This window comes from Nannospalax galili, unplaced genomic scaffold (genome assembly GCF_000622305.1).
Source record: "Nannospalax galili isolate Female #2095 unplaced genomic scaffold, S.galili_v1.0 scaffold767, whole genome shotgun sequence".
Taxonomy (NCBI): domain Eukaryota; kingdom Metazoa; phylum Chordata; class Mammalia; order Rodentia; family Spalacidae; genus Nannospalax; species Nannospalax galili.
The window spans coordinates 1,592,648-1,618,606 of NW_008357164.1; the positions used below are offsets into that span (position 1 = coordinate 1,592,648).

The window sequence follows — 25,959 nt, forward strand, 5'->3', positions numbered from 1 at the left end:
TGGTTTATAGAATTCTGTATGAAAGTGTACACGTTGCACTTTTTAACTACATGACTTTATATATATATTAAAGTGTACACGTTACAATTTTTAACTACATGAATATATGTATACTATATATGTCATGTCAAAAAAGAGGGAAACGTGCTTTGGTTTATAGAATTCTGTATGAAAGTGTACACATGTTCTTTTTGCATTAAGCAAAGCATAGCAATGTCTTCTTATACATGGTTTCACTTAATCATAGGAAATATCCAGTTCAGTGCATAGTGCGGAATGCAGGGCTCTGAATTATCGCAGCATTAAGCAACTAATGTGAGTCTTGCCTGAGAGATAAAGGGGGACAATTCAGTTTCCCAGTGAGTTAAAAAAATACAGAAACACTAAGCACAAAGACCGTGATGGTTCCCAACTAGTATCATTAAGTGAATCCCTAATTAAATGTGAATTTTAATAACTATTTTAATGTATCCTGTCATCATGAGATATATTTACTGCAACATGACTGACTACTTACAGAAAACGCAAATGTGAAAGGTGCTATAGTTCTGTTGCTTCTCGTCTTTGCTTGTTTGTAAATCTGGTAAACTTGCAGCTAAATTGAAACTACACTATTTAACTCTTTAATGATGCTTACATTATCAGCAAACCCCGTTCCCAAGGGCTCGCATTTCCCAATGAAGGAACATATGCATATGTCATCTACACATATGTTGCTAAGTATTAATGTAATGCTGAAGAAAGAAGCAATTGAAATAGGCAAAAATAAATGCTATTATTTCAATTCAATTATATGACAAAATTCACTTCCTGATCCTCCCTACTCATATATTTTGAGAAAATTGGTCATGGTATTAATTCTATCATCCTGTCACTATGTGTTTAAAACACAAGTGCAATTGGTCTGTCTAGATGCCCATTAGCTGGTGAATGGATAATGAAGATGTAGACACACACACACAATAGAATTTTATTTAGTGATATGGAATAAAAATCTTTGAAAATTTCAGGAAAATAGATGCACGTGCAAAATATTGCATTAAGTGAGGCAATGCAGACCTAGCATGGCACATGCTGCACATTCTTTCTTATATGTAGAGCTTAGCCCTCAACACTTATATATGTGTATATGTGGACGTGTGAGAATCAGCTTTGTAAATAAAGAGACCACAGAAGGTAAAAAAAGAGAAGTTGAGGGAAAAGGAGTAAGTAGAACACATGTGACACAAAAATGAAAGGCTCCTGCGGGTGAAAGGTACAGGGTTGGATGAGGGGGATGTGGATGAAGGAGTTTAAGCAATTAAAAAATAAGTTTGAAAAATGCCTTAATGAAGTCTAATAATTTTTAAATTTTATTTATTATTTTATTTTATGTGTATGAGTGTATTGCCTGCATGTGTGTGAGTGCACCTGGGTCTTGCAATGCCGCAGAGGTCAGAAGAGGGTGTCGGATTCCCCTGGAACTGGAGTTACAGATGGTTCGTAAGCAACATGTGGGTGTTGGGAATTGAACCTTGGTCCTCTGCAAGAGCAGTCAGTGCTCTTAACTGCTGAGCCGTCTCTCCTGCCCCGAAGTCTAATAATGTTTATGTGAAAACAAAATCTAAAATAGAAAGAGATACTGAAAAAGTTCTTAAAATTTAAAATTCTTGAAAGGAAATGAGGAGACATATGAGGGTTAAGTCTGTCGTTTATTTTATACCTATACAACACTAGCAATATGCCCTTCTTATGTAGAAACTGAAAAATTGTATAATGTTTACTGGAAGAAAGTCATTCTAGGTAGAAAAAGAAAAGTATTCTTTAAGGATCACTCTTTAAGGATCATTATTTAAGGATCACTCTGATCCTTAAAATCTTGTTGACTCACTCTCGAACTGTTTCCCAAGTGCTGGAGCTGTTGGGTCACATTGTGTACCAAATTATGATGTATTAGAGAAAATGTTGGGACTTTAAAGCACAATAAAAGTCAGTTGTTCTATGATTTGTTAAATTGTTCTATTAATTTAGTGATTTAGCTATTTTAATTAGTTTAACTATATCTTTTTATTAATGAGTCATAAAATATATCCTATATATGCATTATTTATGAATTTAAAATGCACAAGATGTATGGACTTAATTTTGAAATTTTTTCATCTAGAGAGAGAAAAACACTTAGCAGATAATTTAATTAATATGAATCAAGGCGATAAACATAAAAAAACTTTAATCGAATGTTTATTCTTCTTATGCCTAATCTATTCCTAGTTTGGGTACAAAGAGAAGTTAAGTTTCACTCTGCTTTTTACTAATAAATTCAAAATTCTCATACTCAGTTATAGGTTATCTGCTCTAGGTGTTTCTCTTATTTACAAAACATCTACTTTCAAGTTACAAATAAGAATATACAAAAATATGCTCTGGGGAGATGAATCAGTGGGTAAAAGTGCTTACAGCACAAACATGAAGACCCAAGTTCAAAACTCAGAACCCATGAAAAAGGTGAGTTGTAGCATGTGTGTGTGATCCCAGCACTCCTGTGGGGAGGCAGAAGACAGAACAGTGAATCCCTGGCAGCTCCTGGCCTCCTAGCCTGGCTTACACAGCAGAAAAACAATAAAGAGATCATGTTTTATACAAGAGGTTACTCTGACCTCCCTATGCATGCCATGTCACACATATACCCTTGGCACACACATACCCATATTTACATTTGCACATACTAATGTGCACACATGTATTATACAAAAAATACAAGATGCATAAGTACAATTTTATAATAGTTAGAAATGTAGAAAACCACGAGATTATTAGAATTTCTTCAGATATACTGCAAAGAATAAAATTTAAAATTCTTGGTAGAGGATTGCTTTACAAAATCTGCTCCAATAATGCTTCCTGCTTCTTGCCAAAAGAGCCAAACGAAGGCCTTGCTTGCTCATCTGTATTTGGCTTTATTTTATATCAATTGAAAATCAATTTACTAAATAGTTTTTCTATTTACTGGAATAGATGTTTTATCTTGACTTGAATGTGTATTGATTGTGGCTTAATGGCTACCGGTACTTGCATTCTACCAACATAAGGTTACTGCCAGCTCTAGCAACAAATTGAGCATTAGTATGGAAAACAAGAAGATGCAGCATAGGAATTTTAAACATATATCAAATGAGAATGCCCAGTGTTTAAGAGTAATACCTTGGGCTAATTATACACATTATCTCTTTGATATCTAAGACAAAATTATTTGTATCTCACCTATAAAGCCTTTAAATTGGTAGTGTGTAGGACTTAAAGACTAAGAATTTCTTATCTCAGATGCAAATCTGTACCTGTATGTGGACATGTACTTGCAGACACGTATTTGCAGAATTTAACACTTGAATAAACATTAACTTTCGTTCTATATTATGTGGCTGTGTCATACTTACTCTTTCACCTGGAGGACCTGGAGGGCCATCACCACCTGAAGTGCCCTGTCAACAACAACAAAAGAAAGGCATGAAAAGAGGTGAATTATGATTCCTTTTCCCAGCATGACCCTCTGGATTAAGGTGAGATGAGTAAACTCTAATATACCTTTGGCCCGGGTTTCCCTGTGGGACCTCTTGCACCCCTGGAACCTCGAGGACCCTGCATAACAAAACAAAAGAGGAAACTGACCCAATGCCAAGCTAATCCCAAAACATAAATGCATAAAACCAAATCTAAAATGAAAATTGTCGTCTTAAATGATGGTACCCACCGTTGGACCACGCTGACCCCGAGGGCCTGGTTTGCCTGCAACTCCCTGACAAAGACATTGCAGAGTTTCAATATGTAGGAAGAATGTCACAGTAAATGGGTATGAGAAATGGTTACTCATGTAAGGACATAGTCATTAACCAGATCTGGACAATATACTTATGCATCATACCCGAGCACCTTTCTCCCCATTGGCACCTGGAAACCCAGGAAATCCAGTGGAACCCTGAAATTATAAAAATGATAAAGGATGAATAGATTGTTAACATTTGCAAGTCACAGATACATTTCTTTGGGAAAACAGTCATTTTGTCAGAGCTGGTAATATTTAAATATAAAATATATACTTAGTTTGGAGACTTATAAACTAAGCAAAAAAATCTTAATAATATACAGATTTTAAGTTATCACACTAGCTCCCAACATGCATATGAAATTGAACTTACAGTGACAGCACAAATCCTAGAAGCATTGAAAGCATGGATTGATGAAACACAGTTTAGTACTTAAATTTAAAAGAAAAATAATCAAGCATTTATCAGATTTCCTATAATTATATAGCTATTAAAGGATATGATATGTAAAGTACATTTTAGTTTAATAGTCCTTATATTAGCTTCAACTCTACAGAAAATTTCTGTTTTAATCTTGAATTCCCAGTTACTTTATAAAACATTTGTTTTGATTTAATATCACTACATATGTATGAGCATCACTTTTCAACAGAAATTTTTAAAACTGCATTAAACCTTATGTCCTGGAAAGCTTCTTTTACATGTTGTAACTGGTTTTAAATGTGATCATATCTTGCTAACAGCCTAAGTCAGCCTTACAATCCAATGTTTGAAATTCCAAATACAGTGTTTCAGGTCTTTCTCCACCCATGCATCAGCTAAATAAGGCAAGGGCATGACTCGGCCTGATTGAATCTACTTTTTTTCTGTCGCAAAATGAAAGCAATGACATATTAATACCTCCTAACGCCTTGAAGTTTGTGGGAGACTGAAATATTGAAAGATGGAGGTCAACAAATGAGAAATGTGGGGTGTAAAATACTAATAATAGCAAACGATGATTGTTTTAAAATGTAATAGGCCTATACACAGGCTTGCTACAAATGACCATTTTATCAGTGAAATATAATTTTCAATAATAAAATCCTCCCATTTCACCTTGGGCATATGCCCAGATTTTTATATCTCAGATATTTATTTGATCATGATCAAAGCAAGTTTGCATCTTTATTATATAAAGAAATAGAGCAGATAGAGTTTCAAATCCTTATTTCTTAGCTTGCTAAATATGTTCCTAAAAATGGTTTGGAAGGGTACTCCCCCAAACCTACTTTTTCTATGTATAATATTGTATGGATGAGACACAATAATGTGTAAAATATTCAGACAAGAGTAGAAGACTTTCAAATTTCATACATGTATCCATGCCTTAAGTGAGATATGGCAACATTCTTTGACTTCTGTGCCCTTTCCTTTTGTAATCAACTCATTTGCATTGAATTATCCAAAAAACAATGTTTCTCAAGTGATAAATGGTGAATTTATATCAGAGTAAACTTCAGTAATTCTAAAAATATGAATTGCTGATTCACACTCTAGACTTTCTGAAACTGGAACAAAGTCTCACACAGGGGCTTAGAAATCACAGCAGTGGTCTCTGCAGATGGTCATGTTAATGGGGGAGAAACGTTGGACACTGACTATTATGAACAGACAGTAAGAAGATTCATGTGTAGAGCCATCAGGTTGAAGATACCAGTTCTATTACTATTTTAATGAAATAAATATTTCATACTTAAAAGGCAAGCTGGTTGAGAAAATTTTATTCAATGCTCTATGGTAACTCAATAATCTAAGGACTATACAATGTAATTTTTATGATTCCACTTATATATTCTTTATTGACTATACAATTAACTTGTGATTAACGACAACAAATGAAAAACCTGTAATAAAAATGGGAGGAAAAATATCCCTGCAAATTATGTTTGAAAGGATTTTAAAACAACCTTTTTTTTCTCTTCAGAATAAGATATAGTTGCATCTCATGGTTCCTATGTGATTAAGAATTTGACGTCAGTAAACTATAGTAATAAATGACTTGCTTTCATCACATTTTATTTATAAATAAGTACTTGTGTTATGTTTACAATTGATAATCACCATATTTAAAAATACTCTTTCAAATAAATTGTTCCTAGTATTAATTTTGCTTTGATGAATTTATTTTCTTACACAGTATGGGGGAATCCGAAAACATTCAACCCACTAGTTTTCCACTTAGGGTATGATTAACAAAATAGACAATTTATATTTAAGGAAAACATTGGCTTTAAATGGCAAAACAACAAAAGAATAGACAATCAAAGTTAGTGCCTAAATTATGAAAACAAATGTAATTCAAATTATTTTATAAACTTTAGTTATGAAAGTATTCCTCCTTAAAATAGATCTTATGGTTTGAAATAGTTATTAATTTATAGTACATTTGGTGGTTTTTCTTCATGGTTTGTATTGCTACTAAGACATTGAATAAGGAGGAGTGTCTAATTAGAATCCTAAACTGCTTTGAGATTAGCAGCCAAAATTGATTTTTCTTAAAACACATCTATTCAAACTTCCCTGGCATTAATACAGGAAAAAATAAAGCTATTCTTAATCTTTGATGTGCCCATCTTTTATTGCTGTTTGTTTTAAAAATTAGGAGCCAAACTTTTTATCATAAAAGTTATCATAGTTATGAAGAAAAGTGACATTAAACATATATACCTAAAGTACAGACATTATTAAGGGATATAGAAAAATATGACTGTGAAAAGAAACATTGTCCTTTGTCACTTGTTTTATGTTCATAATAAAGAGAATTCAGAGAGCAGAATTCAGAAAATTGATGTTCAAAAACAAGAAAAGATCACAATTGCAAAAAAACATCCTAAATGATCATTGTGCTCATTTAAACAATATTATGACAGTTTTCTATTATTTTAACTCAAAATAAAAAAATGCCACAATTCTTGTGCAACTTACTAAACAATCAAGAATTTACAAAGTAAAATAGAGATTGTTTGTGGTTCTGGATTGTGAAATAAATGGAACTTCTTTGTAATAATACTTGTGAGAACCCCTAACATTGAGATCAAGCAATATATTAAAGACAAGGTAGAAAATATAAAAGACAACTGATCAGGATTTTCAATGTGAGGAACAATTAGATGGTTCTTAAATTATTGAAAATATAGATGACATGACTCTTTAGAAGGCCTCACAGTATATTTACATCCTACTATATAAGAAAATGAATATTTTCTGGAAACTTGAAAACATAATCACATGGCAAGCCTAATGTACGCTTTCTATGACCATGAGTGAAAACAGGTTTGTGTTTGTTGGGATGACAGTTTTGGTGACTATAGGTTATCTGTGATGTTTATTAATACATGTTTGGGGTTGTGGTGTAACTAGAATTTGCTCCATCTTCTAGTTGTTACCCAAATGGGAAATAAATTAATATAGAATTATATTGCCTGAACATATTAAATTGAAAGAATATTCAAATATGGTGGTAACAGGCCTGTAACACTAGCACATGGGGCCTGAAACACCAGGACTGAGCACTGTAGTCTATCAAAGCCTACATAAAATCCTGTTTTCAAAAAACAGAACTACCCCCAAATTTATAACTAATATTGAGATATTAAGTCACTGAGCTAGTACTGAATGCCTTCAGTTGTCAACTTGACACACCTGGGTGGAGGGAACCTCAATTGAGGAATTTCCTTCATTGGAATGGCCTGTGGCCATGTCTGTAGGGAACTTTCTTGACTTTTGAGTGATGTGGGAGAGCCCACCCCACTGTGGGCAGTGCTACCCCTGAGCAGTGATCCTGTGTTCTGTAAGAAAGCAGGCTGAGAAGCACGTCAATGAACAGCACTCCTTCATCATCTGTGCTCAGTCCCTGCCCTGCACTCCTGCCCTTGTTCTCTCCTTCATGAGGAACTGTAAGCTGAAGGTAAAATAAATCCTAGCCTCCTCAAGAATCACACCAATAGAAAGTGACTAAGTCACCTATCTTAATATAACTAGTCAATGCATGAATCATAGCCAATGAAATAGTTGTGTGATAAGGTGAAGAAAAGTAAGTGTGCCAAAATGAACAGAACATCTAAAAGAAACTATATATATAATCTCCCCAAATTCCCAACTAGAATTTGAGCAGTATAGTTGATTACATGTTGCACCACACACATGTACCTATCGTAAATTCTCTAGAATCTGTAATGTCATCTTATTCACTGGAAAAATATCTAATCAAATGCAAATACATTAAGAACTGTGAAAGAATCCTGGATCATCCAGCTGTTTCCTAAATCCAAAGGCAAGTGTCCTTAGGAGACACTTACCAGTAAGAAAAGACCATGTGAACATAGCAAGGATTAAAGTGGTGCGACCATAAGCCAAAGAAGCCTGGATGAAAAGACGAAAACAACATTATCTTGCAGAACCTGCAGAAGGTAGGGCAGATGCTTGCCTAGAACTTTATGAGGGCGGGGGGGGGCGGAGGGGTAGACCTGACAGACAACCTTTCATCTCACACTCTTGCCATCAGAGCTTTTAAATAGAGATTTTTCTATCACTTTAAGTCACCAAGATTGTAGAGTTCTGTTAGGAAACTCTTTGGAAACAAAGATTGGTGGAAATGAGGGTCAAAGGAAGAGGAAAATATATATTTGCCTCTTAAAAAATAGAATAGAATAGATGGGGCTGGAGAGATGCCTCAGCAGTTAAGAACACTGGTTGTTCTTGCAGAAGACCCAGGTTCAAATCCCAGCAGCCACATGGCAGCTAACAACTGTCTGTAACTCCAGTTCCAGGGGATCCGATAGCCTCTTCTGTACTCCACGGGCATTGCACGACATGGGTGCACTTACCTACATGCAGGCAATACACGCATACACATAAAAGAAAAATAATAAATAGAATATTTTAAAAAATAGAATAGAGCTCAGTGAGGTGGCACAGTGGATAAGAACATTTGCCTACCGTGTCAAATGACTTGAGTCTGATCACCCACTAGAATACCCATGGTGGAAAGAGAGAACTGTATCCCATAAAGTATTTTGAACTCCCCCCTGAGGACCCTTGTACACATCACACACAGACACACAGACAGACACACACACACACACACACACACACACACACATTTACACCCAAATAAATTGTAATATTTTAAAAATGGAATAGTAATTCAAATCCTTAGAGTAAGAGAAATAAAATGCTATTTTGGTCCACATAACATCTACTTTATAACTAAATATTTTTAATTTTTCTTCCCTGGAATGTCCTTATTCCAATAATACCAAAGTTTTGAACTATGCTGTCCTTTCAGGATGACCCTGTTTTCAGAAATCTTCCACTCCACGATCACAGGATCTCTGAGATGCCTACACTCTAGATATCTATGTATGTGAAAACCTAATTTTTAAATCATAAATGATTTATTTAACTGTGTAGCATGTTAATAAAAATGTAAAATACAAATTAATGATTTTACCTTTGGACCTTGTCTTCCTGGATAGCCTGGTAATCCTGGAACTCCAAGTTTCCCCTAAAATTATACATAAAAAAATAAGATTAAAAACAGACTGTCTATGCAGAATTGCTTCAATGACAATTCTAACCAGTCTTCTAGATATTAGACAAGCTGTTTGTATACTTGGAAACAAAGCAAGTGTTCCTGTTAATTTATTTCTAATCTTTTACTGCTGCCTAATAACTTTTGTAGTACAAATAGTAGTTTCTTGCTTGGAGACACTGTACCCAAGGTGAAGAGATTTCCCACCCCCCTGTAAACTGTAAAGCATAACCAATGAAAAGGAGTTTTCTAATTCAACATGATTTCAAGTTAACATAGCTGGGAATACATTTAGACCTTATCACTGCAACTAAAGGAAATCTTTGTAGCCTTTGTATTTCATTTATCATGTCTAACTATAAATGAAGTGGTTGGGTTACATAACTATCATCAAAAATCGAAGTAAATGATAAGGATATTCAAAATTAAAATTTTGAAATATTCATTTATTGAAATATTGGGTAGTGGGTTAATAGATTGGGCTAATGAATTTAGGATGCATTGAGAACTACAGCAAACAATGATAATTTATGTGGAGTGTTACTGAACATGGAGTGTACTTGAGTGTAACTATTCTGAGTTCAATGAAATTAACCCTCAATCTGGAATGCTAAAACAAATAAATGGTAATCAATTCTAGAGATGTATACCTAATCCTGAGATTTAAGAAGTTATTCTAACAAATTATTCTTCTGAATTTTTTCACCTTATTAAAAAAATTTACATGCCAAAGAACTAATAGTAACCAATTACTGCAGGAAGAGGGACAGTCAATATTCTTTAAGGGAGCATTTCTACATAGATTAACTAGAGTCCAGTGGATGAACATGCACTGAGGGACAGCTGCGTACAGATGCTTGACTGGATAGGTCTTAACATATATGACAGAATGTGTGAAATCTATTATGTGTGGGGGTTATGGAGGGTGTGGATGAGGGGTCTAAATTTGAGTAAGTTCCAGTATAAGAAATACTCAAAAGCTCGATGAAATATACATTAAATATAGTCACATGTAAAGGATTGGTGCTACAATCCACAAATGAGGGATAAAATACGCTGCTTGTTTTTCTGCATTTGTGTTATTTCACTTATTATAAGACTCTCTAGTTCCATCCATTTACCTGTAAATTTCATAATTTCATCTTTTCTTACTGCTGGCTCGATTAAACAAGAGCCCAAAGGGGATGTGAGAAATAAGTGGCAGGCCAGTCTCAACCACTCTTTGAGACTGGTTGCTGATGAATGAGGGGGAGTATGACTTACACACGACCACTGGATGGACTGAGTAGACCCCAGTGGATGCATTTATAACTGAAGGACATTTGGGTACAAACACCTCAATGACTAGGACTCAGCATGTATGATAGGCAGAGTGCATAGGGTTCAGTGCAGGGATGGGGGAGGCATGGATCGGGGAGGGGGTCTGGATATATATATATATACATATATATATATATGGTACATGTAAGGAATCAAATATACGACCTGAATAAAATGTTTCTGTGATGCTGTGTCATTTTCACAATAAAAACATAAATAACAAACATAAATTTTATCAAGAAGTCATAAAAATTAGCGCAAATTAAGTATCACTATTTACAATGTGCATTTACAAAATAAAAGTAAAGTCAAGTCTGAATTAGTATGTGTGATGTTGAAAACTAAATAGAACTTTATTAACAAAAACAAAAATTTTACTGGATGAGGGCCACAAATGAAGAACATAGTCGATGACCTTGTTACTCTGGATGGAAAGAAAGGCTTGTAGGAGTTGTGATTAACACTGCACAGATAGGTAAACCTCATGAGTAAAATATGCAAACAAGCAGGAAGAAGCACACTTGGAATGAGGTCCCATTGGATACATTGTTACTATGGCTTGTTTTATGCCCTTGACTTCAAGGTTAATGAAATTCTGTAATCATGATCAGAAAGCTATCCCTTCTCTATGTAAATTACTCTACCTGGTATATACTCTTAAACCTTGATAATGAAATGTTAAATATGAAGAAGTATGGGGCCAAAGAAAGTGCTAGTTCTTTAGAATAGTTTCTGGGATCACTGCTCATAGTGGAGCAGAGAAAAGGCATCAGATAACTCCAAACTACGGAAAATAAGTGCTAACTAAAGAGTCTAAAGGCCTTAAAGCCAGGAACTGGAGAGATGACTCGGTGGTTAAGAGCACTGGCTTCTCTTGCAGAGGACTTGGGTTCTGTTCCCAACACCCACACAGTGACTAACAACCATCCGTAAACTCCAGTTCCAGGGAATCTCACCACCATCTTCTGACCTTCAGAGCCACTGCACAACACACGTGCACTTATATGCAAGCAGACAATACACTCATACACATAAAACAATAAAATGAGAAACTAAAAATCAATTCTTAAAGCCTTTTTTTTCTAAGACCCCTTCCTTCTACCATCTAAATACTACATCAAAGGCAATGTAGTACAAGATGTGAACCCATGGAAGAACTGTTAAATCAGATGAATCCTGATGGGGCAAAGACTTTTACTTATCTCATCACAATGTCTCAATAATACTTATATATTTCCTTCTGTGATAAGATATTCTGCAGGTGGAAATCCTACAATTATATGAAATATGAAGGATTTTTATTTTTACATAACCATAGTATTCTGGCTAGAGAAAAAGTATTTATATAAGGAAGATTGATCAAGAGTTATATAACCAGGCTATAACTGTTATTTTTACTTTGATGAATTAAGTTCATATGAATGAAGATAAAGTTCAGTTGGTAAAGCACATACGTAGCATGTTTATGGCCTTAAAATTCAATCCCTAGTACTCACCCAAATAATAATAATTAAAGTTCATAATATATTTAAAACTTTGTTATATAATAAAACAGTACAGGAGGCAAAAGGTTTAAGGTTGTCTACTACTGGGTTTAAAGGTAAATATAATAGTTACAAATAATTTGACAAAACACATAATGTCTCTCAAACCAATGAATATTATAGTTAACTGGAAATGCTTGTTTCAATACTAGATTAAGATGAAAGTCTCTTGAAGAATGGCCTGAACATATCTACTTCATAAAATACTCTGTGGCACATCTATGTACAAAAAATGAAAACATTCATTTTGGTTTGAGGGACAAATATGATTCTTCTTGGTCTGATTCAGCAAGTATACCATGTCCATTGCTTCTTAAAACCTTCAGTCACTTATTTCAGCATCTAATGTGAGTGTGCCTTAAAACCATCTCTTCTTGATTAACAGAGAAAAGCAGAGGGACTAGAAATACACATGGGGAAGAAATGACAAAGTTCCCATGTCATGAGCATCCCCCTTTACTATAGGGATATGCTGCACAGTGAATAAAGTCCTCTGACTTTCTGGCATTGGTAATGAAAAGTGTTTAAAAACAACAGGAAAGAACTCTGCAAAAGAGGACAGTTCACAAACCTTCTCTCCTGCTTGGCCAGAAGGACCTGGGTCTCCAGTTGGGCCTGCACGACCTTTGGGACCTTCAGGACCATCTTCTCCTCTTGGACCAATTTGACCCACTTCTCCCTGAAACACAAAATAACAGCATTTATTTTTGCTGAAAACATATCTATAGAGTTGTAGGTACAGTTTCTAAGCAATCTGACATGCAGATACTTCAGTTGGTTGACGTACGTTGTTTATTGCTTGCTTGCTTATGAGAAAGGGGTTTAGAATGTTTGACTTTATCAACTGAATACAGTCTAACATGTACAAAGTTATAGGAGCCTGATCACACGATTTACTATTAAACTGCTTTAAATCTATTTATTATGATGGAAGGAAGAGAGAAACGAGAAAGAGAGAGAGAGAGAGAGAGAGAGAGAGAGAGAGAGAAGAGAAAGAGAAATGACAAAGATTAGAAAGAAACTAGAAACTATCTTTCAGAGCACAAAATGGCTTTATGTTAGACTTATCTTTTATCTTATATTAGGACTAGATGGGAACCATGCTGTCTCTCCTCCCAGATACAGCCTCTGTTTGGACTTCATGGGAACACAACTATTCTGAGTTATACTTCTTTGCTCAACATGTTAAAGATTCTTATAATGACAAAGATTAGAAAGAAACTAGAAACTATCTTTCAGAGCACAAAATGGCTTTATGTTAGACTTATCTTTTATCTTATATTAGGACTAGATGGGAACCATGCTGTCTCTCCTCCCAGATACAGCCTCTGTTTGGACTTCATGGGAACACAACTATTCTGAGTTATACTTCTTTGCTCAACATGTTAAAGATTCTTATATAATCTATAAAAGAAATCTTCTCAAAAAACTGCTTAATTTGTTTTAAATGACTCATAATATTTTATAATACACTATTAAAAAATAAAAACACACTAAGCTTAGACCTTGGAATTCAAGAGATTCATAACATTAAAATGCATGAAAGCAAATTGTAGAGATGGATCAGAGGTTAAGAATACTGGCTGTTCCTGCAGAGGATCCTGGTTCTATTCCTAGTACCCGTATGGCAGCTAACAACCCTTTTTAACTTCAGTTCCAGTGGATCCGACACTGCCTTCTGACCTCTGTGGGCATTGCAGGACACTGGTGCACTCACATACATGCAGGCAACACACTCATACACATAAAATAAAGATAATAAATGAAATAGTAAAACAATAAAATGCATGAAAACTCAAATATAAATTTCAATCAGCATAGTTTGCAGTAAATGAACAAAATTTAGAACGAACTTATCAGACTATTTCCTACAAGTAGTTTATATTATTCTGAAATTTCCATAAAATATAGTATTTAGTAGGATACAGATGTTGTTGAAATTGTATCTTAATAAACTCATTGTATGTGAAAAGTATCACAAAAGAAAAATGCATTTAATATGGCTAAATGGCAGAGTGCTTGCCTTGCCTGGTCAAATCCTTGAGTTCCATCTCCAATGCCACCAAAAACAAGTACGTTTAGTATACTAATCCTACTGAAATCTATAGTCAAGCTTAGCTTACCATAAGAGTGTCAATGATATTTTTATTAATCTATAGTTGGGTAGAAGTATCTAGCACCTAACACAAGTCCTATTTTATGATAAAGTGCTGAATATCCTGTGTAATTTATTTTATGCTGTGCTGATAATGAAACAGAAAAATGTGGGTACACTATCAGAGTTTGAAAATCTTAAAGCTATAAAAAACGTAGGGTTGGCAAAATGTCTCAGCAGGTAAAAGGGAACTGCTGCCAAGCCTATTGACCTGAGTTTGATCCATGCAAACTATATGGTGGAAGAAAAGAACTGACTCTTGCAAGTTGTCCTTTGGTCTCTGCGAGCACATTGCGGCATATGGATATGCCTAATTAATTAATTAATTAAAATCAAGGGAAATCTTTGAATATAAAGTAAATTCAAACAGTTCCAAACTTAGTGTGCTTCAACATATGTTCTTGATTGTAATGCAAAGTGAAGTGTCATAATTTAGCAGAAACCGTATTTTACAGTTTGAATTGTTGTCTTTCCTCAACTTAGCAATATATGGTATAAGAATCTCTCACAATGCTGAATGGTGACAGAGAGCCCTGCTCACAGTTTACCGCATGATCACAGAGTAACCCACCACATCCCTACACTGTAGTATTTCACTAAGCTATGATTTTTGGAGGTTAGATGCATTCAGTTCATTTTCAATTCAGTACATGCTTTTAACACAATGGGGTTTACTTGAGATGTAACACAATAGATTTATCTGCACACATACATGTGTGTATGTGTGTCCTGTAAAATTTTAACATAACAGCTAGAAAAATACTGATACTATACTATGTATAGAAAAATTATGTGTCTAATCTTTGCATAACAGTTGAAGTGAGAAGTCTTAGATAATACATTTTATTTAAACTTTTCTTGTCATATTTAAAGATAAAAATATATATGCAGTATATATTAGTGCAAATTTTCTTTTTACTTACTCTGTCACCTTTAAGGCCCATGTCACCTTTGAATCCTGGGAAACCATCTTCACCCTAAAAAATAATAGAGACAAACAGTAGTATAATTAGTCAGAAGACTTTAAAACTTAACTATGTAAACTTAATGAAAATTAGAAGAGAATGTCCTGAGAAATAAAAATCCTAGTCAGGGAACCATGTTCTCTCCTACCATTCTTCCCCAATGATTGGTTATAGATTAAATAACTTAATATACCCATTGCATATTTTCTATATCAGAGAAAACAATTTTTCATTTTATAAGAATATTTACCTTTTACTGTTCAGGTAAAATAGTAAATATTTAAGTAGCTACCATTAAAACAAATTTAAAAATTTACAAGCCAAAAATGTCTTTATCCTAAAATCACAAATTTATGCATAAGAATCTTCCTTATTTTATAGAATTTGCATTAGGTAAATGCTTAATTGTCAGTAACACCTCTTTTACATTGCAAAATTATTTTTGAAGGTTTAGATATCTGGAGTTGTAATGAACTGGTAAAAAAAAATCTAAATATGTTCTTCAGGAAAAGGCAGTTAAGCTCTAAAAGCCTTGTAAAAGATTCCATAGCAATGCACACTCTAAGGCACCTACTTTCATAAACTTCTGCCTGGTTTTAATATTGTTTCCATTTACTAACATTTTTGCCTTCATATAGCAGCCCATAGGAAGACTTCTTTTTCCTAGCTGACAAAGAAACTTCTTACATTATGTATTCTATTACATTTAAATTCATTAGTTTGGAGAATTCTAGGAGAAACACGGTCTGTAGTAGAAACTTTCTAGAAGAATGGACATTTTAATGTGTATAACTAGAAATTGTCCTAGTACTATAAATATCCCATTCAGAAGGGCAAGCCTATGATTTAAACAAGTTAAACACAAGTAATTAGAAAGGGATTCAGGGATAACTCCTGACCTTCTGTATCTGTTCTATAATTTAGCTCTCAGCCTGGGATATAAAACATTGTTTTTTAAGGTTTCCATACAAACTTGCAATGTCTGGTTGGTAAGTAATCACAAAATATATTTCAGAAAGAAAATACATATTGAACAAATTTTAATTTTATATGCTGGATGCATATAACAAAGTCACCTAAAAATCATATTTTACCTTTTCACCTTTAGATCCCTTGAGACCTCTGACACCATCTGCTCCCTGTGGAACAAATTAGAAATATTTAATGACAAAAAATTACCTTTAAATTAAATAATGTGAAATTAATTTAATTTTTACCTTTACTCCTCGGGGACCAGGGTAGCCAACAGGACCCTGTGGACCAGGAGGACCCTGGAAAAGATTCATTGCATTATATATATATATATATATATATATAGTATGTCAACAGGGCTACTCCTTCACATTCTATAATCTTCTTAAGGGCCTTTAATTCCAGCACTCAGGAGGCAGAGGCAGGCAGTTCTCTGTGAGTTCAAGGCCAGCCTGGTCTACATAGTGAGTAACAAAAAAAACCACACTATTTTGTACTATTAATATTTGGAAAATTTTTCCCAGGTAGAGTCAGATATACTAAACTAGTATGTTATATTGCACACTCTCAACTTATTATACTATATCTGATGTTAAGAAAAAGATACCGCTGGTGATTTGAATGGAGATTAAGTGTACACCCAAAAGCACCACGAGCTAGGCACTTAGCCTCCATATAGAAACGTTGAGAATAGTGGAAAATGAAGTGGCAAGAAATTGTGCGATTCATGTAGCTCTGCCCTGAGAAGAGATTAGTATAATTTCCTTTAAACACTGGTCACTTCCTTTGAGATGGGGTTGCTATAAACGAGCACACCTGTTCCTCAGTTGTCTCTGGCTTCCCAAGTCATTACTTAATCTCTTCCTATTGCACATGTTCATTATTTCAACCTTCATCTTGAAACCCTCTTGAAAAGACAGACTAATGGGATTACAGTAGTAATCCCTAGAACTGTGAGCTAAATACAAGCTTCTTTATATTATACAAGCACTTTGTTATATAAAAGTAGAAAACAGACCAATAACTAAATTGAGCAATAAGATAAATATATATATGCAAAATAATGTAAATAGTTAGATAACTGGTTTTTACTTGAAGTTATTCACTGTACTCAGTGTCTACAATAGACAATTATAGATTATCCAATAATAAATAATTCTAATGAAAAATTTATGTCAGTTTATAGTATTCCCATCAAGTATGTGATGCTATTTATACATTCCCCAGAGGTGGCTTTTCCCCAGTATAGCTAAAGGAAACATTATATAAAATATAACAATATTTCTGCATCAGTGTTAAGAACGTTGATGCTACTCAGACAATTCACACAAGGACTCTAAGCAGATTTGTCCCTACCCCTACAACTATAATCGAAAGGGTACTAATTACTTTAATAATAATAACTTTATTTGGTATCTAATTTAACTAGTTTGATATTCATTGCTTTTAAAATCTAATGTTCTCTTAGAGAAAGGTTGCAGAAAGTATCATGTAAACATAAAATTTGGGTTACAATAAATAATGTAATGATATTCAGTAATTCTTGGCAACTTACATCATTATATTTATGAACATTTGTTGAACATGTACACTAATGTGTTTAATGAAGATCCATTACTGACCATGAAAATTCTTTAAACAAAACACATATTACAATCTATTTTCAAAATTTACTAACATAAAATTAAAATTAGATATTCAAGACATAATTTGTTTGTTATACCCCAAATATGATTTTTACTTAGATACTTTTAACTTACCAGAGCACCCTTTTCTCCAGATTGTCCTTCTTTTCCAGGGTGACCCTTTATTTAGCAAAAATATACATTAGTAAGATGCAATAATCTTGTTAAATTCTTCATTTTTTTCAAATCTGTTGTGATCTTGTAGTTTAATGTTCAAAAATATTGAAACTCTTTTAGCAGTTTTATAGCTTTGAATAATATTGTAAATTTGACATTAAGAGAGCAACATAATATTATACTTTATGGGTGTATGTTTCATTAAATATGAAATTTTCTTGAGATAATTTGGAAAAAAGACATACTTCTATTAATAATTCAATCTTAAAATCTTACATATTTTCTTCATCTGACTTATCATTGCATATCAATAAAAGGATGATGTATCTTCAAAAGGTAACCAAATCATGTGAATAGTGAAATATAGAAAGATCATGAACACTAATAATAGAAAAATTAAATTATTGAGATTCCATAAATAAAAATGTATAATTATATTACAAGTATACTTAATAAATATAGGTAGAAACAGGAGGTAAAATCTCATATCCTGCATGTCACAAATCTAAGTAAGCAGCTTGGAGAGACAACATAAATAACAATTTAAAATGAAGTGCATATTTTGCATATGTAATCTTTCTATGTCAAAGGTAATAATAGGTATTTCTATATGTCCAGACAGGGAGTAACTCCCCAAAGGCTGAGGAATTTTCATGGAAATTATTTGATGAAACTGATAAATATCATGAATCTTCACCCAGATTCTTAGAGGCAAGTCAAACACAAGGATGCCTTCTATAAGGACAAATGGTCACTCGAAAGCTACACTCATTGATAACAAGAGCATGCTGAGAAAAATGTGAGGGGATGAGGGGAAAACGCGTATAAATAGGCAGTAGGGAGGTTTCAGCGGGTTCTGGTCTGCCACACAAAGATGAGTTATGTTCTCTAGATGCTTCTGTGAGCTCATTAAAAATTTCTCATTACAGAAGTGATGCAGTGAAATGGCATTGTGGAGAGAAAATGCTTAATTTTTCTATGCTCAATTCCCTTTTATTACTCACTACATGTAATCATTCCACAAACACATGTAAAATTTTGTTCATAAGATTCCATATGGAAGTGTTAATGACCAGAAGACTGTGACTTACGGGAGGCCCATCAGCACCAGGAAGGCCAGCAAGCCCTGGTTTTCCTTGTGGTCCCTAATCAAATAAAGGAGAATATTTTATTAAAATAAAAGAAAATCATGAAAAGCTCTACCATTGTGAATAGGAATGCACCACTAGTAACAGTCTCAAGACAATGGTTTGAGACAATAGAAAAAAATTCTACACAAAGACAAATGATAACTGAATTTAATAGATGTCAAAAATATGCTAGATTTAGTCTGCTTAGTAGTTCTATATGTTTCCTCATTTAAATTGACAGATTTGATTTTAAAGGTCACAATAAACTTGAGTTAACAGAATAAAAGGGCAACAATATAGGGCATATATTCATTCACTTACAACACGAAAAAATCAAGTACTGCATATTTCTATTAACAACAGAATATTAATATATACCATTTAATGCCATCATGTGCCACATTATAGCATTTTGTCCAATAGTGCATGAGATATCTTGGCCTCATAGCAATGAGATAGGTATAAAAATTCCTTGTACGTTGTGACGTCCCAGTCATCCAATGTCATTACCCAGTGTTTATATTGATGTTACACAAACATATTGTAGTACCAATTGTATAAATGCATTAGGCACACAATTATATATACTATATAATTCTTGATTATAGTAATAATTAATTACAGTAATGATTCATTTATTTGCTGTATGAGACGTTTTTGTTAGTCTAATCCTTCTTATCGAAAAATAAGTTTACTGTAAAACACTATGCCAGCAGTATCACACTCGTCTAACAGGTCACTGACCTATGTCATTTTAGTTTCGCATAAAGCCTAGTTATGATGGTCACACTAGATTGAAGCTGCCTAATAATAGGTTTCTTAGGCTGTATCCTGTCTTTAAAAACGTGATTGGAATTCCATAGTTCTAGTGATGAAATACCAGTGATTTAATTTTTATTAATTTATTTTTATTTGTGTATATGAGTGTTCTGCCTGCATGTCAGTGCACTTGTGTCGTGAAATGCCTGCGGAAGGGCACTGGGTCCCATGCAAATGGAGTTACCAATAGTTAGCTACCATGTGAGTGCTGGAAACCAAAGCCAGGTCCCCTGCAAGAACAGGAGTTCTCTTAACTGCTGAGTCATCTCTCCAGCTTGAAAATTACAATGATTTTTAAACTGTTCTATTAAATGTAAGTTACTTTGTGATAGTTGTTCACAGGATCTAAAGAAACATCTTTTTTGATGTAAAAAGTAGATGAAGTAATAAGCAACTAACGAAAGTTAAAGAATTAACTACTTAGTGGGTAACTCTAATCTTTTCTTAACCACAAAGAGCTCCTAATTTAATTTAATCTGATCTTTGCTAAATTTAGAATATGGCAAGATTATAATTGTAAGCAATACATCCATTCTTGGCAGAAACTTGGACATTGTGTTGGAAATATTGAATCTATCAGGCACTAGACATTATGGCTCACAGTTTAATTTAGTATCCAGGACTTCGAAATAGGTGAAAGAGCAAATATTATCAGCAAAGATAAATCTTCAACAAATTTACAGTGTTTCTTTTCCGGTTCACAAAGAGCACTTAGCCTGTGCCCTGTATTAGTGTTGATTGACAACACAGATTTTGACAAGAAAGCACCAACTAAACCAATATGAACGAAAAAGCAGAAAAAGTACCTTTAAGCAAGAAAATTAGATTGTGTACCCTAAATTCACTGCACGTCTTCAGGACTTGAAAATTTCAAATCTTCCAGAATCTGCTGCAATGCTGCCTGATGCAGTTATTATCATAAAACACTACGTAGTTAATTGCAATATTTTGCCTGTCACTTAGATTAACGTTTATGTTCAAGATACTAGTCTGTTTCCTCAAAACATAGTCTAGTGCACTAATCTGCTCATTATTTTTGCCAGCAGATGGGGCATTTCTGGGAAAATGATTGAGCAATGCTGAATAGGTCTATTCTGTTGATATATATTTAAGAATCAGCAAGAAATATTAAAATTACGCTACAATAAGATGATTTTCTTAATCAGATTGAACTCAATCCATCTTTTTTGAATGGAAGTTCCATGACAACAGCTTGTTTTATCTGTTCTCTGTGCTTTCCCTAGAGAAGTAGGAGTAGAGACGAATCGATGTCATATATTTCAGATTTTAATAAAAGACTTAAAATTTGTGGAGTGTTTCTATGCGCTATGTTAAGCAATTTATATGCATTATTCAATTTGTCTCAGCAAATCCCAGGAAACGTGATCATCTGTTAATATGTGACAAAGTCACAGTCTGAGTGAATCTAGACGCAGCTCTGTGTCTTTAAAGTTCCTGCCTTTAATACACATTTACTTTGTTTCTTGGTATGTCACACTGAGCTCCTAGTCCTCTGTCATTTGTTTTCTGTAAAGCAATTAACGTATAAGTACTATGAGCCCTAAATTCAGAAATTAAATGACAAGAAATACTCTATTCATCAAAAATGGCAGAGTAAATAATGGAGCTGCCATATTTATTTTTAATCACCAACAACTTTATGCAATACTTCATTATAAATACAATAAAAATAAGTTATGATAGTTTTGAAAAATACATAAAAGTTCTTAGAGATTAAAAATACCTACCATCTATTAAATCACATTTGAATGCTACATTATACAATGAAAATGTTACAATTCATCAAGTTTAAAGAAACAGCTTTTTTTTTAACCAGAATAACTATTGCTAGACTATCATAAGAAGGGGAACAAAAAATGATATTCCTTGATCAACATTGTGATACTAAATACATAGCATAGATGTGATATTGATATTACTGTGTTTGAGCTTTTATCTATTTGAAAAGAAAAGTCTGCCTTTGAATTTACAAGTGGGTCTCCTTAGAGGAGAGTAGCAGCGTACATGGTCTCAACACAAAAGGTACAATGAGCCAAATCCTCTATTTTACTTTTGGCTCAGCGAAAGGAATTCAAATATGCCAATATTCCCCAGGAGAAAATTCCTCTTAATAGTTCAAGGAATACATAATAAAATCATGGTATAAATTTTAATGGGTTCATATTTCAAATGCAATTTATAATAAATGTAGGTGTTTTATGAAGTTCTAAATAAAAGAGTAGTCAAATTTTAAATCATTGATTTAAAGTAAGATTTAAGGAGGACAGTGTCACCAGGTGTTACAGTGCTTACCTAAATTAAGGGTTTAAAATATATTTAGGAACCTAATGTCTTCAATTCATAGGACGTTTCACCAACAGCACTGTGCTGTCAATATATAGAAATCATCCACAGAAAGAAAAAAAACTTCTATAATCCCTTCCAGAGGGAAATTAAGGAAATGGTCAATAACCAAGCAAAAAAGATGCCTAATATCGCTAGCCATTTGGGAAGTACTAAGTAAAACCACAATGAAATACCTTTCTCATCAAGGGGAATGACCAAACATGAGAAGGGAGACAAGGATTAATGAGGTTTTGAAAAATCTAGTATTTCTGTGCCTTGCTGGTGGAAACAAAAATAAATAGTTCAACCACTTAAGTGTTTGGAAGCTTCTAAAATTATAATGCATATGTTTACCATATGGCCTAGGACTTCTAGATGTTTATCAAAAAGAAATAAGTAAATAACATCTATGCAAACTCTTGCGTACAAATATTCATAGCATGTTATTTTATGCATACCAGCTGAAAAGAACTATCAATGATAAATAAGCAAACAGTACTCTGAATACAATGCTATTTGTAATAAAAAAAGTCAAATTTGGGATATATGCTGCAACACAGGTAAACCTCAGAACATAAAAAACAAAAGACTACCATAAAGGTCCTATGATAAAATTCATGCTAAAATTAGCATAGTTCATTCATATGAAATATTCATAAAAATCAAATCTGCTGATAGAGAGCAAATTTGTTGTTGATTAATACAGTGTGGTAGAAACAGGGACTACTAATTGACCTGGAGATTCTGTATAGGATGGTAAAAATATTCTAAAAATTAGATGGTGGTACAGCTGTGTAATTTACAATAAATCATAAACTCATGTTAATTTACACAAGTACATTTTGTGGTAGATGAATTATACATCTATAAAAGTATTGGATTTTCTCAAAGAAATTTGGATGTTCATTAAGATTCACAAAAATTAGGAAAAAATATTGCAAAGACCCGGTTAGCAACTGTGCTGTAGCCAAGGTGGACAGAAAAGGCTGCTTGGGGAATCTAGGTAAGGAAACTGAGGAAAAGTTCTCTCTTTAACTCTCATTCTTATTATGATACAGACTTTGAATTAGTAATGAGAATATTACTTATCATGTATATATAAGAAATGGGTCAAAGGAAAGTTCACAATTTCCCCTTAATCAAATCTTGAAACAAATCATTGTTGTAAGCAAATCTAAATACAATTTTTAAAAAAATGAGAAAGGAAAGTTGAACAAAAATGAAGAGAAAACAGTGTTTCATACTAGTAAGCTTCCCTAAATGGTAATTCTACAGTGTTTTCCATTTGAAGTTGGAAAAAAATTGGTTAAATTTTATCCATGCAGTGCTAACCAGTTCAACTTGAAATTATTAGATTATTTTTTGTAAGTCATGTACAGAAATATCTTAACAAAAATAGAGAGCAGGCCTTAAACCTGATGCGGGTTGCAAACAGAAACTTGTTTACCAGGGATTACTAGATTAACAGAGCAACTTACTTTTTCACCAGGAGGACCAATTGGACCTTGAGGACCGGGAAGACCCTAATTTAAAAAAATTCATTTCATGTCAGTAATTACATCACAAGTGTTTACAATAGAAAATAACTAACTCTCCTGCACATGAAATGAGTCGTGAGATTCCCCCCTCTCTCTGTCTCTCTATGACTCTTTTTTACTTCTAAGAGTTTTGGAACACCATGAAGAATTTTACACAAGCTTCTCTCTAAAGAACCTGTAATATGATTCTATTCAGAACCCTCCTGCAGGTATGGCTATTCACCAAAGCATTCTGTGAATACTGAATACGTCATTTTTCTCTAGAAAAGAGCATCTGCATATTTGTACAAATGCAAAAAAAGAAAAGGAAAAGGGAAATGCATTTCTACATTCACATTTTAAACATCTTTGGCCCTCCACATAATATTCTGAAGCCATTTACCAAAAGGAGACATAGTGGCTTAGACTTACTTCAGGTCCTGGATTCCCTTGTTGACCTGGAGGTCCAGGCTCCCCTTGGGGACCCTATTATAGGAACAAAAAGTACTTAGTAGGGCTTTCCTCAAAATATATTTTTCTAATTAATTTAAAAATAATCTTCAAATCAATTTCCCTCTAGAGTCTGAAAAATATTTTTAAAAACATCAATGTTAGCAGTACCTAATATATTTAGCAATGTTTTATAAGACTTATTTTCAATGTAATGAGTTTATCATGTGAACTACATACCATGTTTCCTTTAGGTCCTGGGGGGCCATCTATCCCTGCAATACCCTTTAAGGGGAAAAATATATATGCTTGCTTAAAATTTTAGATGTAAAAACAGAAAATAAAAAAGAATCCTCTGATAACATGCCACTTACTAGCCTAGGGTTATTAAAAATACTTTGAGGATTAAATAAGAATGATGATTTAGGATTTAATCAAAATCATAGAAGGGATACACTCTCAGACCATGGTTTCCACACTAGAGATAATAATATTCCTCCATGTGCTGGGGATTTATCTTTAAAACTTGCAAGACAATCTAAAAAGAAGGAAATGACAGGAATGGAGACAGCGGTCAGTGACCTGACATGCAGCACCCTTAGAATTTAGAATATAGGAAGACTGTTAACCTGATTCTCTGCTGAGTTATTTATGAACCTCCTTGGAAATTTACGACAATAAGCATCCCCTAGAAAACCCAGAATGTTCCTAGCAATACATACAGGCTGCCCTGGAGGTCCTGGAGTTCCCCGTGGTCCTAGCAAGCCTCGAGGTCCCTAGGAAAACCAAAAGAAAAGGAGCACGCTCTCAAAAGAAATGCCTTCAAAATGGACTTCCTTCACTGAAAAAAAATTCTATCATAATATTTCAATTAAAATAGGTACACATCTCCAGGCATACTGAACACAATATTAGATAACAGTTTTTAGTGTCAAAGATATCTCAGACTCAATGCATTTACATATGTATCACTTAGAAACTAAAGAAATAGACTTCTTTAACCATTTGAATGATGCACTTTTGTTCCATGCTCTGATTTGAATAGCACACTGGATCTTATTACGAAATCACACTGATTGAACAAGTAGAATAGCCCAGATGTTCATGCATTTTCCTTTTAGATGAATTCCAATGTGGAAGAGTGTCATCTAAGAACAGTTGGATATCTATCTATGCAGATTGTAGACACTGTTTTCTTGATAGAAGATTCTAAATTATTAACACTTGAATGGGAGCTCTTTCTCTACTCTCCTTAACTTCATCTCCTTTTTTCCTGTTATAAATTCCCATATAAAATTGGTTGTTATCTCCTATTTTCCTGACCATAGCTATTTTGGCAGGCTTTATTATGGGACAAATGAAGACTGAAATTAGGTAAGTTTTTTTCAGTCTGGTCCTTTTCTTTAGCAAGTTTTGAATAAACATCCCTAGTTGAGCTTCCTCATAATTAATATTTAGAGGAGGAAAAACTACCTAATCTTTATATCAAGTACACACTGTTTCAATCTTTTGTTTCTTCTGATAATAAGAATTTATTTAGTTTAAAAATCTAAAATTTTGTAGT

General features: G+C 33.6%; 1 protein-coding gene across 1 annotated transcript in view; it reads right to left on the minus strand.

The window, feature by feature from the left end:
• The window catches only part of Col11a1 (collagen type XI alpha 1 chain), a 227,622-nt gene that overhangs the window by 94,524 nt on the left and 107,139 nt on the right, over window positions 1-25,959 (minus strand). Inside the window, exons 21-35 of the mRNA XM_008855066.3 lie at window positions 25,118-25,171; window positions 24,636-24,680; window positions 24,378-24,431; window positions 23,907-23,951; window positions 19,225-19,278; window positions 18,092-18,136; window positions 16,577-16,630; window positions 16,454-16,498; window positions 15,318-15,371; window positions 12,811-12,918; window positions 9,295-9,348; window positions 3,899-3,952; window positions 3,728-3,772; window positions 3,562-3,615; window positions 3,414-3,458 (exon numbers count right to left, since the gene is read on the minus strand). Of these exons, the coding sequence (XP_008853288.1) occupies window positions 3,414-3,458; window positions 3,562-3,615; window positions 3,728-3,772; window positions 3,899-3,952; window positions 9,295-9,348; window positions 12,811-12,918; window positions 15,318-15,371; window positions 16,454-16,498; window positions 16,577-16,630; window positions 18,092-18,136; window positions 19,225-19,278; window positions 23,907-23,951; window positions 24,378-24,431; window positions 24,636-24,680; window positions 25,118-25,171 (810 nt within the window). The remainder of the gene's footprint in view (window positions 1-3,413; window positions 3,459-3,561; window positions 3,616-3,727; window positions 3,773-3,898; window positions 3,953-9,294; window positions 9,349-12,810; window positions 12,919-15,317; window positions 15,372-16,453; window positions 16,499-16,576; window positions 16,631-18,091; window positions 18,137-19,224; window positions 19,279-23,906; window positions 23,952-24,377; window positions 24,432-24,635; window positions 24,681-25,117; window positions 25,172-25,959) is intronic.